Genomic DNA, 13,380 nt, shown 5'->3' on the forward strand with positions numbered 1-13,380 from the left:
CAATGCATTGGGTAGGTGGTGCTTTTTAACTTTAATGATCTCATAGACAAGGTGGAAGTCCTGCTCTCTTTCTGAAATAACTCTGCCAGAGTTTTCTCATCCTGGGTCCAGTTCTAGGAAGGGAAAACTGATGCCACTTCTATACTTTCTGGCTCCTTTTTCCTCCCCTAAAGTTCCACTGCTGCAGAGCCTTGAGCCTTGCTGCTGGGACACATTGTAATAAAGAGAAAGGAAGTTTTCCCTGAGGCTACTCTTTCCAGATTTTAGAGAGTCGCTGCTGATGTGACCCGGGAAGAACCCTAAGGATATCTCAAGGCAAAAGGAGCATCTTTTGTAGACAGGGACAAAAGCACAACACAAGGCATGTTTCTCTGGTTAGCACTCGTGGTCTGCCCTTCCGTTTACCGGACTGTAGGCAGAGGCACAGCAGGGGAGGGTCGAGCCATTCCTATAGGTAAGGGGAGTGTGCGACTCCAGAGTGACATGACATTAAGGACCGCAGCCCACCAGGCTCTTCGGTCCATGGGGATTCTCTAGGCAAGAATATTGGAGTGGGTTGCCATGCCCTCCTCCAGGGGGTCTTCCCAACCCAGGGATAGAACCTGTGTCTCTTACATCTCCTGCACTGGGAGGCGGGTTCTTTACCACTAACGCCACCTTGGAACCCTGGAAAGCTTCAGGGTGATAGGCAGAGGGGCTCAAATCATTGCTAATATGGATGATTTAAAGTTCAAACCTTAAAATGTTGATTTGCTCAATTCGGCCTGAAGAATCAATGAAGCTGGGTTCAGTGACTCCAGTGAGGTGGCATAAAGAAAAAAGGATCACACAGGTCTTTGGCTCAGTGTGATGGAAGAGGACCTAAACTCCCTTGGTTTTGTCATTTCACTAACCCACTGTATTGGTGTATATGATGTGATTCTTAGTGATTCTTCATGTTGGAACCCAGTGAACTCTCGGGTGTCTCGTGAACCTAGTGGCAGAGTAAATGGTCCAGAGTTTTTTGGTTCACTTTATCAGAGTTGTTGAATCCTGGTGCAGCTGAGATTTCCTTTTCCTTTTCTTATTCTAGAAACAAGCTCATCTGTAGATTTACAGTTGCCTATGCTAGGAAAATAGATCCGAGTGATAAAGATAGCATTTTGAGTTATCAAAGGCTGTCAAGTCTTTTTTTCTTTAAGTTCTATCCATAAACTGGAGCATAAGACAGATCTCAAAATATCAGAAGTACGATCAGATGACTACAACCTGCCTTTCATGGACAGAGCCAGGAATTGTGCCAATAGCTCTAGGAGGAAAAGCTAAATAGTTAATGTGGTTTATTTTTTTAAGCATCCCTTTGTTTTAGAATTCTGTCTTATTCTTGAGCTGACTCCATGTCACCATGACCTTCTCCTGCCAAGAAGGCACAGTTGAGGCATCATTCAGTGATAGCCTAGGGCTCTGGACAAGCAAGACGCTGTGCTGGCTTTTTGCCTTTTCTTCCAGTGTTTACACAACCAAGACTTATTACATGCTCTGTCATTTTGTTACTGGGCTGGCTTTGGTTTGAGAATTAGGTAAACATCAGACATTCCATCACACAGTTTTTAGACTCAATCTTACTTTATAATGATGTTAATGTTTATTGTACAAAGCGAGATGCATTTGTATATTTTAGCATTTTATTTCAGTCACAGAATGCAAAACCTGACATCAGTTTGATTTGTGTGTGTGTGTGATTGAAGATATTAAGCACTACAAGAACGCTGAAATTTCAATCTGATTAGGATCAAAATTCTTCAGGATCAAAACACTCCTTTTTCCTCCCCCTACAGTTTTACTAATTGTGTGCTACTTGACATTGTGGAGTTATTCCACAGCGTGATAGCTAAATATGTGAAGTGTATTTTACTGTGCTGAATTATCAGCTCATTCTATTTGTTTTTCATGCGTTTAAGGTTATTAAAAGAACTTAAAATTAGAAGTCATGTGTATAAGAGTTGAAAAACTGAACTCAATCATTGTTAGCAGACAAAATCATAAAGCAATAGCCAGTATGTCAATATCAAGTAATGAAAAAAAAATCACAGAATTTGAAAGCATACCTTCTATGTTTATTAGTTGGCAAGATACCAGAAAAATTAGGATACTAGCACAATACTGAATGGTGGATGGAGTTGTTTATTTTCAGCACTCTCAAATTATTCCGGGTACTGAAAACAAGATAAAAGTAGATCGGAAAGGATAGCTTCAAATGTATTTGTTGGAGACCTTTGCTTTATGGGAAGAAATGAACTGCCCTGGCTCACTGTTTCTGAGGAATTGTATTTCTTCAAGCTGTAAATCAAATCCCAGAGAGATAGCATGACGTTTTCCAAATAATAACGGAGGATGACAAAGTTCTTTTTTGTCAGCATCAGGTTTCTGAATTTAGACCTCGATTAAGATTCCAGAATGGAAAAGCACCTCCACCACCGCCCCCCCAACTCCACATACACACACGTGGTCTATGACTGTGTCTTACAAACATGCATTCATTTTAAAAGTCTGAATCTCTGGCATATCTGCATCGCAAAATATACTCACAGTTTCCTCCAAAGATCCTGATTTTTCTCCATTTTCTCTAAATTCCCAGCTACAAAGAACCCGATGTTTCTTTTCAGGAAACAGCATCATTTTTTTCCCTCAATTAATTGAAGAACCATCTGCTCCTGTGATACCCGACACCCATTTGTTCTCAGCAACAAGTGCGCTCCCTAAATCCCCGGGGAGCCTTACCAAGGCACGCACTCAGGGTTGGGAGTAGAATCTGCCAGAGCTGCCTCGCAGACAGCCTTTTCCCAGAGACACAGCATATACAGAACTTGACACTGACCTCGGTCCCCATGTCAGTGCTGCTAATGCAGGGTTCAACACACAGCACGAGATGCTCACACTCTGAGACTCCGGCTGGCTTACCGTCTCTCCGTCATGCTTCTGAAGATCTCAGTTTGCAGTCAACAACTGCAAAGGGCAGGAGAGAGCTCAAACAGCTCTCCTCAACCACGGCCAGAAAGGGAAGACAACATTAACACAGAGGCCACCTGGCTGATCTTACTGCATAAAATCTTCCGTTTCAAGCTGAACCATCTGATTTGTGTCCCCTTGCATGCATTTAAAACCAGAGTTCGGAACTGGGTTTAGAACCTTCTAGGAATGTAGATGGCAGAGCCCTCATCTTCTAGGAAGAGTCTACGGAATGGTCATAAAAAGGACCTCTCATTGGAAAAGAGACCTTCTTCCTGAGAGGGCCACAGTGCCTCCCTTGGACTTGAGATCCCTTGCATTCACAGTGAAAAGTCTGATGAGGGAAAAGTGCATGAGGATGCTGGCGTGTAAGTCACTGTGTGGACCCAGCGGAGCTCTGCTGGCCTGGCTTTGCTTAAACGCCCACAAAAGGTGCCTTGGAGGTGAGCCTGCTGGTCAGGAGCTGGGAACCAGGCTCAAAGAGCTGAGATAACTTTTGCCCTTCCAGGAGTCGGTACATGGAGGTACCCGCTTCTCTAAATAACCCTCTTTGTAGAAATACAGTGAAAAGTCAGCGCCTTTGAGAGCTTCAGTATCCACACTCTGCCCCTCCCCTCCCCCTTCCCACCCCAGGTCTGTGGCTAGTCAAGTAGGAATTTTTATGAGGCTGTGGCCTAGCTGAACTTGTCTTTTCCCACATCTGTTTTGAAACGGAGACCACAAATTTCAGAGTGGAAGTAGCTCTAGAAAATGAAAGGGTCGAGAAGGCACTTAAGACAAAGGTCCCCCCATCACATCATGGGAGACAGCACGCGGGAGACCACGGAATCCGGGGTGAGCACCTATAGATCCAGCAATTTCTCCGGGCCCCAAGATCCAGCTTTCAATCTAATTCCAATACAAGTTGAAGTGATTTATGTCTCACTTTTTCTCACTGTGCACTGACAGTCATCTCAAATGTGCAGGAGATGTGAAGGGAGAAATTGGCATGGAAACCCAAAAAAAAGCATCCAGGAGAGAGGACCCCAGCTGGGCTGTCCCCGCGCACCGGAGGTACTTACAGTCCAAGTGACTATGCCTGATGCCCTCGACATCTTCGGCGTGGATGAAGTGGTAGCATCTCTTCCCTACAATGTCTACGGGGGTCAGATCCATATAATCACTAATCCTACAAAGAGAAGAACACAGGCTGGAAATCAGAAGCAGGGGAAATATGCAGACAGTTCAATGACTTAGAAACAGACCTACTGACAATTTTCCTTGTACCAGGGTACCTGTGAGGACTGGGCACTGAGGGAAAACCCCTTTTAGATAAAATTAATTTTCTTTAACAAGTAACAGTCCTTTTCTGAAGCCGGAACTGCGCTGGATCAAGCAGTTGTGTTGAAATAATTAGGTAGGTTTTTCTTTTCTTTCTTTAGTATCGGAATATGCATTTAGACAACATAATTCCATGAAATTATTGAGAATCAGTAACAATGTGAGATCCTCATTAGAGGCTAAGATAATTCAAGGTTACATAATAAAATAAAAACATGTTATGTTTATACCAAATGATTAGAGACACCTTTCATTTAAACAGATTGGTCTTCTATTGGGTATTTCCATGAAAAAGGGCTTCGACTGCTTCTTGGCACAAAATCCAAATTGGCATTTCAAGGGATATAATTTAAATGCTGAGACATACAGATGCCTGGGGGTATTATCTTTTTTTTTCTGAGTCATTTGAGAGCTCAGCTCTCACTCCTGGCCCTTTTAACTGGGACTTTGTGGTGGATTCCACACGGAAACTTTTAAACCATTTCGGCAGCTCTGCCGGGCTTGTGCTTGACTGTACGAGTGTGTGAGCCTCTGTCATTGATTGTCCAGCCGCCAATGTCCTCAGGCAGGAGCAGAGAAAAATAGAACAAAAATTGGAAAGCACCGTGGGGCGGTGGTGGAATCTGCCTGGTTTACACAAACGCGCCGAAATGCTGCTTCTCTTCTTCCCTGTCCAAGTTCAGGCTCATTTTGGTCCGTCCCAGAGAGAATTTCTCTCTTGTTTAATTGACTCTCTTTACTGCCCCTGTGCTTTTTATGTTTTATGACTTATCAAATATTAAGTGAATCTTTAGCTGTGACACCTTGAAGAAACCCGTGAGAGCGCTGCAGGGGGAATGAAATCTGACCCCCAAAGGCAAGGAAATAAGAAACCAAACCAAACCAGGATAATATGGGATATAATGAAAATACCCTACCCAGGGAGTGAATTTCTCAGCGTCTAGCAATTTAAATCATATCTTTGGCCAAAACAGAATTCTTGGAGTGTTTTCTCAGGAGTCCATGGTTTTCTGGTATAAAACGGATCAGCTGGTGTTTTCCTAAAACCATTAGTTGCTTTCCAAGCACAGTTCACACCCCCTTTCTGCAAATGGTGAATAAGGGTGTCATTAAAGGCCCTCATTCCCTCCACGGTGTTTCTGGAATTTGCTGGATCCTCTGAAAGCGTCAGAGGTTGGCTTTGCCCAAGGCTGTCCCAGGATTCCGAGGAGAGTCCAAGAGAGGCCCCTGTTTACTAGTTAGCAATTCCCTAAGTAAACAATGAACCCTGGGGAAAGGCACCCAGTTCTTTAGGGAAGATAGTTCTTTAGTTTACTTTTTATTTGAATGAAATCCTTCAAAACAATGGAAATACTTCTGTATACTCCCAGAGCCTGTTATCAAGGTGAATGTGATGAGCTCCGTGTTCAAAGACCTCTTCATCTCTGTGTAGAAAGCCCTAGACCGGTCTCACGACCTGTATGTCAGGATCAAAGTCCTGATGGCAACCTATACTCTGAGACCCAGTTTCCTCATCTGTGAAACAACTTCAGAGGCTGGTGAGGGTACTAATGAATGAAATGATGTGAATGTAGCATGGTGCCCGGCACACAGCATATGCTGTTCTCTCAGATTAAATATGCAATTACTTCTAATAGGGGTCCTTTTAAATAATTACTGTCATCTTCAGTAGGGAAATAATGCTGTATTATACTGGCTAATAAGGGGTTGTGGAAAAAAAACATGTTTTAATGGGAGGAAAGATACATGAAGTGGGCCATAGAAAGTGATCTCAATTACTAGAGTGGCACCATCAGGCACCCAAGTCCATGGAGTGAATCAAAAGAATTAATCAACCTGTGACCACAGGCCTGAGAATTAAGTGATGGCTTAGGGATTTCTGGGAGCTAGGTAAATGAGCTAGGTAAAATTCTTTCTTTCTTTTTTTTTTTGGTGGTGAGTGGTGCTGGTAGAACTCAATCAAGGGAACTGACATTTGTTTTCAAAGACGCAAAGCCATAGTTCATCCTTTGACTGTCTACCTGCCTCCCTGGATATCCAATGTTCTCTACATTTTAAAACAGAAGGGACTGCTTTATGGGCTATATGTTCTCTTTCATTGGTGCACACATATGAAAGACCCCCACAGTGGTTATTTGGACCACTTCCTTACCATTTTAGCCTGACTTCTGAAGAGAAATTAGAGACAGGGCACGCAGGGAGGTCCTGCAGAGGTAGGGTGTTTGAATCCGACAGATAGAGTTCAAGTCTTGGCCTCAGTCAAGACACTTTCCCTCTCTCTCTAAGCTGACACTGCCTGGCGCTGGTGGACATGGGCAACACCAACCTCACAGAACTATCTTGAAACTTCAATGAGACAGCGCTTTCAACGTGCTTCACACACCACCGAGGGTGTAGCAGGTGTTCGATAAATGTTCGCGTTCTCTATTATTCCTGGCCAGCTCTAGCTACTCATTCTGGTGAACTCATCTTCCTGATTCTCTGTGGCCACTGAAGAATGCCTTGGACAAGCCAGCTATACAGTCATGGTGATAAGAATTTTAATAAATACTCTCAAAACTTGACAAATAGATTGAACTACTCATTAGATAATAGTGACAGGCTCATGATATCGTCTCCCTGCCTGAACACCCTAAAGCTTGGGTGGGTTATCTTTTCCCAGCGAATCCTTTCCTCTGAATCAAAGCCTGACCAGGAAGGGCAGACATTTTTAGCTTGATCCTGACATCTTTAGTGCTTCCCAATGGACTGGATGTGGGCACTGCCTGTCTTCCTCATGTCTGGGCCCAGGAGAGAGATCACTTTCCTAAACCACTTGACCACCCTGTTCTTTTGTTCCCACCACCCCCCTTCCTGCCCCCAAGAATGAACAATACTGCCAAGCTTTCTTCCCACAGCCACATGTGAGCACCTCCCCTCCACCCCCTCCCCCTGCCCCGGGATTCTCTCTTCTTCAAATCAGCCTGATGATAGACTGGTGACTCCTAGGTGAAAGGTCTGAAGGGGCACTGTCCCATCTCCGTGTCCCTTGCTTTGTACCTAATGAAACAGTGAACTTCTTAACCAGAGGCTAAAAAGTCCTTTTGTAAAAGCTCAGTGTTGAGGAAGGACTGCCAAGTCACTTATATGATGGGTCATCTTTAATCTATCCAAGTGAAATCCTCAGGATTACAAAGTGTTATTGAAGAGTTCTGCAAATTTCTTTTTTGTCTTGTTTTCCTCTGGGGATCTCAAATTCTTTTTTTTTTTTTGATCTCTCTCTCTTTTTTTTTTTAATCTCAAATTCTTATTTGTTTTCTACATGCTTTGTGGACTGAATGTTTGTGTACTTCCTAAATTCATCTATTGAAGTCCTTACCCCCCCCACCCCCCCACTCCTACCTTGGGATAGTATTTGGAGGCGGGACCTTTGAGAGTAATTAGGTTTAAATGAGGTCATAAAGGTGGAGCCCCCATGGTGGGATTAGTGTTCTTATAAGAGGGAGAAAGATCAGAGATTGTCCTCCCATATATGAGAACACAGCAAGAAGCCAGGAAGATAGCTCCCACCCTGCACCCCACCCCCCACCCCAGCCTGCCACCAAAGGAACCTCGTCAGCCTGCACCTTGATCTTAGACTTCTCGGCCTCCAGAACTGTGAGAAATAAATGTCTGTTGTTTGAGCCACCTGGTCTATGGGGATTTGTCCCAGCAGCCTGAGCTGACTAGCAGAAAGTACGCAATGCCTGTGTGAACACTGCCCATCATAAGGCTGGGCCCTTGCAGTAGTCAGGAAGTGGGTCTGGCTGAGGCATTAGGAGATAGCTCTTGCTGCATTGTTTTGCCAAGAATGTCTCAGTCCTGCTCTCTCCTTGGGTTCTCAGCCAAAATGGGTCTCAGTTACAGCATATGGATGCCTGGGTATCCTAATTCATCCCATTGTTGTCCCTAATGTAAATCAGGGCAGTGATGTAAATTTCAAATAAAAAGCATGGTTGGTGTCAGTCCAAGCAGCCATTAAAAATAAGATCAGGATTTATAATGAGCCTCATTGGGAGAGTAAAATCCTTCAGACTGCTGAAAACACCGGCCCTTACCAATGTGCAACATACAACAGGGCAAATGAAGACAAAAACGAAGTACCTATTTTCACAGTAAATGATATTGAGGTCCATATTTACTCGAGTGACGAACATATGGCAGTCAATTCTGACTTCATTGATCGTAGGGGGAGGCAGGGCATGAGCCACAACCACGAGACCCATGATTTGGCTGGGGACGGTCCTCCCGTGGGACAGTGACACCCTCAGTCGTAGCCGGCCCGTTATGTGAATCACCTGGAATAGAACATTAAGTACAGGACACAGTCAAATTTACATCCGGGCTGTAACAGTACTTCTTTTGAGAAATGCAGAATCGCGTCTGGAATAACGAATGTTAGCTTGAATCTGGTGTAATCATAAGGGCTGTCAAAGTGCCCTCAATGTCCTCAAGGCAAGAGACAAAAGAGAAATAGTCTTATACTCTGAGTGTTTCTCAAGGCAGCATTATTAGTGTGCTATTGCTATCTTTCAGGACTTATTTTTTTTCACGTTCAGAGGAAGTTCACAACCAGATAAAAGGACAAAGTTGAGCCCTGAGCTGCAAAAATAAATGTTTGCATTTTCATCCCTTGCTAGTGGATGATATCTGTCCTTCTCCACATTTCTACTGAATGGGATTCCATGGACGTCTCTTTTCAGAAGTGTGGCTCAGAGCTTTCCTTCGTTCTCAAAAAAGCCAAAGACTCCAGTGATTAAAAGATTCAGTGACAATGACATGAATGTGTCCTTTTGAGCACAGACGTTCCATGTTAGGCAGTGCTGAGTTAGCTGCACATGTAACACCACGCTTTATCACAATGCCCTGTGGGATCAAAGGTCCGAGGACCTCAGCGTATGATTTGTTCCTTGAGCTCTTACCGCAGTAGATCAGGAAGGCTTGCACCGTGTTGGTGACAGCTCCGAAGTACTTGCTCAGAAACAAGAGGGAGAAAACTGTGCTGTGATTTTTGGTTTTTTAGCCAAAGTATGCCATGGATAGTCTGACCACCCACTCAGAACCAAACAATGTTGGTTCATCATCCTCACATTGTTTTCAATGATGTTTTTATAAAGCCCTCTTTTGAAAAAATTCCTTTATTTTTGAATTGAACATAGGAGATGAGTCCCACTGTGAGTTTCCTTAAATAATGTTTTGGGAAATGAATCATAAAAAGATGGAAAGCATGAGGATTCGTGTGGCACCGCTTCTGGGTGATGGAAGGCGCGTGTGTATATGTATGTGTGTGTGAGGGGGTTGGAGACCGTGTGTACCCTAGGTGTGTTCCTCGGGCCCTGTGACAGTGTGGGGTACCCTCCAAACGAGGTTGTAGAAGTACTTGCCACCATTTCCTGTTGCCCAGTTGCATAGCTGGCCGAGTTTCTGTGTTTGCTTTGCCTCTCCAAATGCACCTTGAGCCCCAGAGACACCTTTTGAGAGTCTCCTTTTCCCTCCTTGTCAGAAGAAACTGAAGTGGGAAGTGGGTCTCTGACCTCCCTGGAGCAATAAGAACTAGCATCTGCTCTCCTTCCTAGGGGCTTGACTGGTAATTCCTTTTTCATTGTGTTTTTAAGTTATTCAGTCTTCCAAAAGCAAAGCCACACTGCTGTCAGTCAGGAAGCAGGATCAAAGCTTATGGGGCCGCCCTTCGGAGTCCTGGCTGTTCTAAATGATCCCTCTTCCCTGTCCTCCTTCATGTTTGAGCCCAGAGCTGTGGATCTGGAAACCAACGAGGAGGATTATTTAGGTTATTTTAGGAGCAGTTTTTTGACCACCCGCATTAAAGTTGACTAAATTCATGCTTAATGCACCTTTGCTTTCAGCTTTGGTCAGACGAGCTACTTTATGAATATTTGAAAATGTTCCTAGAGGCAAGGATGCTAAAACATCATCACAGACACATATTTTTCAAGACCTCATTAACTAATGAAGAAATAGCTAAAAGAAATGGGATTAGCTTCACAGGAGGGGTGTTAACAGTCCCTGGTCCTCCTCCCAGCTAGGCTTACATAGATGCTCATTTATCATTATCTGTCTTGTTTTATCAGGAACAGTCAGCTTCTTGGAAAAACACGGATCTATAAATGCTCAGGAAAACTCACACCCAGAAATGATATGTTAAATAAATCCCCACTTGGTATTCTCTTCCAAAGCAATTTAAAGGCATCTGGGGTAGCAGACGTTTGAGGAAGCCAGGCAGGCTACTAGGGAGCTGCGTGGATGTCAGAGCTACCCGCCTCTGATCTCCTCCAGCTTTGCCCATGGCCATTGAGCTGTTGAAAGGGGTCAAAAGTTGGGTTGGGCAGGGACCTAGATTTGCCATCTCTTGATTTTTTTCTCCTGGAGAAAGCCACTCAACTTCACTGCATCTCTTTCTTTCCTGTGAAATGGGGATAATAATGACTATTCTGCAGTTATATTATGAAAGTCAAAGGAGGTGGTGGTAAACACTTTCCAAATCATAAAGAAGTATAAAAATTTTCATCATAATTCTGTTTGCCTTTAAAAATAATAAGGATAAGGATACATTTGATCTTGACCACAGGCCAAATAAATAATTATTACTTTAAAGGATCATGCCATATTTTATTTGGGAGAAAAATTGGGAGAGTCTATTTTAGGTCATTCTCCTTTTCATTTTTTAAGTGAGGAAAGTGGCTCTGTAACATTCCTAACTGGAATCACTGGGTTTGGAAATGGCAACCCATTCCAGTATTCTTGCCTGGGAAATCTCATGGATGGAGGAACCTGGCAGACTATAGTCCATGGTGTTGCAAAGAGTTGGACACGACTGGGTACTTGTCAGCAGCAGGTTGTGTTTGAGCATCATTTCAACTTTGTTATGCTTTTATACGTTTTAAGTGCATATTCATATTGAACCAAAACATTAGAAGTTTATACCAGATGCCAATTTACTGCCTTAAGTAAGCTGTATATGAACCTTTGAAATGATTTCATGTATAGCAGAAGCCTGAATTATTTGAAAAGTCTGAGAAACTATACAAACTAAGAAGGGGAAAAAAAACCTAAGAAAATTGCCAATGCAATAAACAAAGCAGTTGTCAAGAAATGTCAAAGAACATCAGAGTGTGTTTGTCTGAGTGTATGTACATCTGGGGGTGGGGGAGAGAGAGGTTGAAGAGAAGAAAAGATATGTTAGGTCCTGTAATTAATTTTGGGGTTTAAATTATGGTATTTCCCCCAAATCCATTTCATAAGGCCAACAATTTTTTTTTTCCTCCCATTGTGAGAAGTTATGTTCCGATTTTAGAAACACGGCAGAGAATATTTATCCAAACACACATACAGTTTGTTTGTTTGTTTGTTTTACTTTGTAGTTGCTTTGAAGCTTGAAGGCCTGAGGCTGGATAAAAAGTATTATCAGAAGATCTGGGTTCATATCCTAGCTCTGGCACTGCATAGTCATGCAACTATGATGCTCAGGAAATTGAAATGACTTGCTTACTTTCCAGGTCAGCATATTAGGGATTAAAAACCTAGTACAGAGAGAATAAGTACTCTGTAAAGATGTCTTTTGTTTTCTTAATGAGGTCATCAAAGGGCACTTTTTTGGTTTTTTAGTTTCTCAAACATATGCAAGGAGTCTTGACAGGTACCAGAGAGAAGCCCAAGGTGGATCAAATGTAAACCTGTTCTCAAGAGTTCGTAGGCTACCCAGTGAGAGGAAACAAACAATTACTCCTAATATATTAAGATTGGGAGATGACTCAGGGTCTGCTCAAATGGTTCTCCATTCTGGTTATATGACAGAATCTCCTGTGCTGTGTTGTTAAAGCATGGATTCCAAGGCTCCCTCCCCAGAGATTCTAGCTAGGTAGGACTGGGCTGGGGTCCAACATTTGTTTTTTAGAACATCAAAGGTGATATCTACTACAGGATAATGTCTGGCTAAAGCGTTTGGACTTCTACCAGTGGTTCTCAACCTTACTACACATTGAAATCACCCAGGGAGTGGAGTCCCCATGTTAAAGCTGTATCCAAGACCAGTAAAATGTGGACCTCTGGGATACAGGGCTGCTGAGAGGATTAAGTAGAAATGTATACAAAGTGCCTGGTATATGCCTGATACACAGTATATGCTAAAAAAAATACTATCTTCTTAAATAAAAAGTGTGTACACCAAAGGAAAGGTATAGAATGAAACTTTGGGGATGCCAGGGTAGGCAGAAAATACTTTTGACAGAATGGATCTGGAAGGCTACATGAAACTGGCACTAAATTAAAACTGCCATAAGATACAGAATGGTAAAAGGGGTTCCAGATAGAGAAAAGGGCTGGAGCATAAAGTACAATAGAAACAAATACAAAAGATAACCTATTGGAGACACCCAGAGAGCCAGGAGCATTTCAACGAGGGTTAGCAGAAGAGACAGAGATGGGGCAAATACTAGGGACAAGCAGTAGAAGTTGCTAATGGGACCTGGAGAGAAGCATGGTGATTCTGAGCCTGTGTCATAGAAGATAATGGTAGACTAAATGATGACTGGGAATGCAGGAATTGCTGGCAAAGGGATGAAAAAGATTTCCCTGTGGACACTTAGTATTTGAGCAGCCTGGGGAGATGCTGGCAAGGTATCCTTTGATTGTTGGAAAAAGGGGTTGAGCGCTTAAGAGTTGAGAGATGAAGGTATGGTTGAAGACTTGATTGGTTGGTTAGTTTGTGCTCCACTTTGGGTTTTTTTTTTTTTTTTTTACTGGAGGTGATACTTAAAACCAAGCAATTCAGTGGAATTACCAACGGAGAAAACATAGATAAGAGAAAAACACCAAAGGCATCCCCCCACCATGCCAGCCCTTTGAGTATCTGAAGCCTAAAGCAACTTAACTTCTCTAAATTGAATTTGCTCTATAATGATTACTTTTGCTTAAAAGGTGACCATTTATGAAAACTCTAAGCTCACTTTTTCTCCACCCCCAATTCCATTCTGACATAAATGCTAAGCTTTCCACATGGTCACCAGGCCCCGTGGTAACATCCCAAAACATAGGATG

The 13,380-nt window shown here is 43.0% G+C and overlaps 1 protein-coding gene across 16 annotated transcripts in view; it reads right to left on the minus strand.

Annotated features, from left to right (window-relative positions):
- NPAS3 (neuronal PAS domain protein 3) overlaps positions 1–13,380 on the minus strand; it is a 920,744-nt gene that overhangs the window by 20,677 nt on the left and 886,687 nt on the right. For all 16 annotated transcript variants that reach the window (XM_043489743.1, XM_043489745.1, XM_043489742.1 and 13 more), the window contains 2 exons: positions 8,431–8,624; positions 4,050–4,156 (listed from right to left, as the gene is read on the minus strand). In XM_043489743.1, the coding sequence (XP_043345678.1) occupies positions 4,050–4,156; positions 8,431–8,624 (301 nt within the window). The remainder of the gene's footprint in view (positions 1–4,049; positions 4,157–8,430; positions 8,625–13,380) is intronic.

This window comes from Cervus canadensis, chromosome 17 (assembly GCF_019320065.1).
Source record: "Cervus canadensis isolate Bull #8, Minnesota chromosome 17, ASM1932006v1, whole genome shotgun sequence".
NCBI classification, from domain to species: domain Eukaryota; kingdom Metazoa; phylum Chordata; class Mammalia; order Artiodactyla; family Cervidae; genus Cervus; species Cervus canadensis.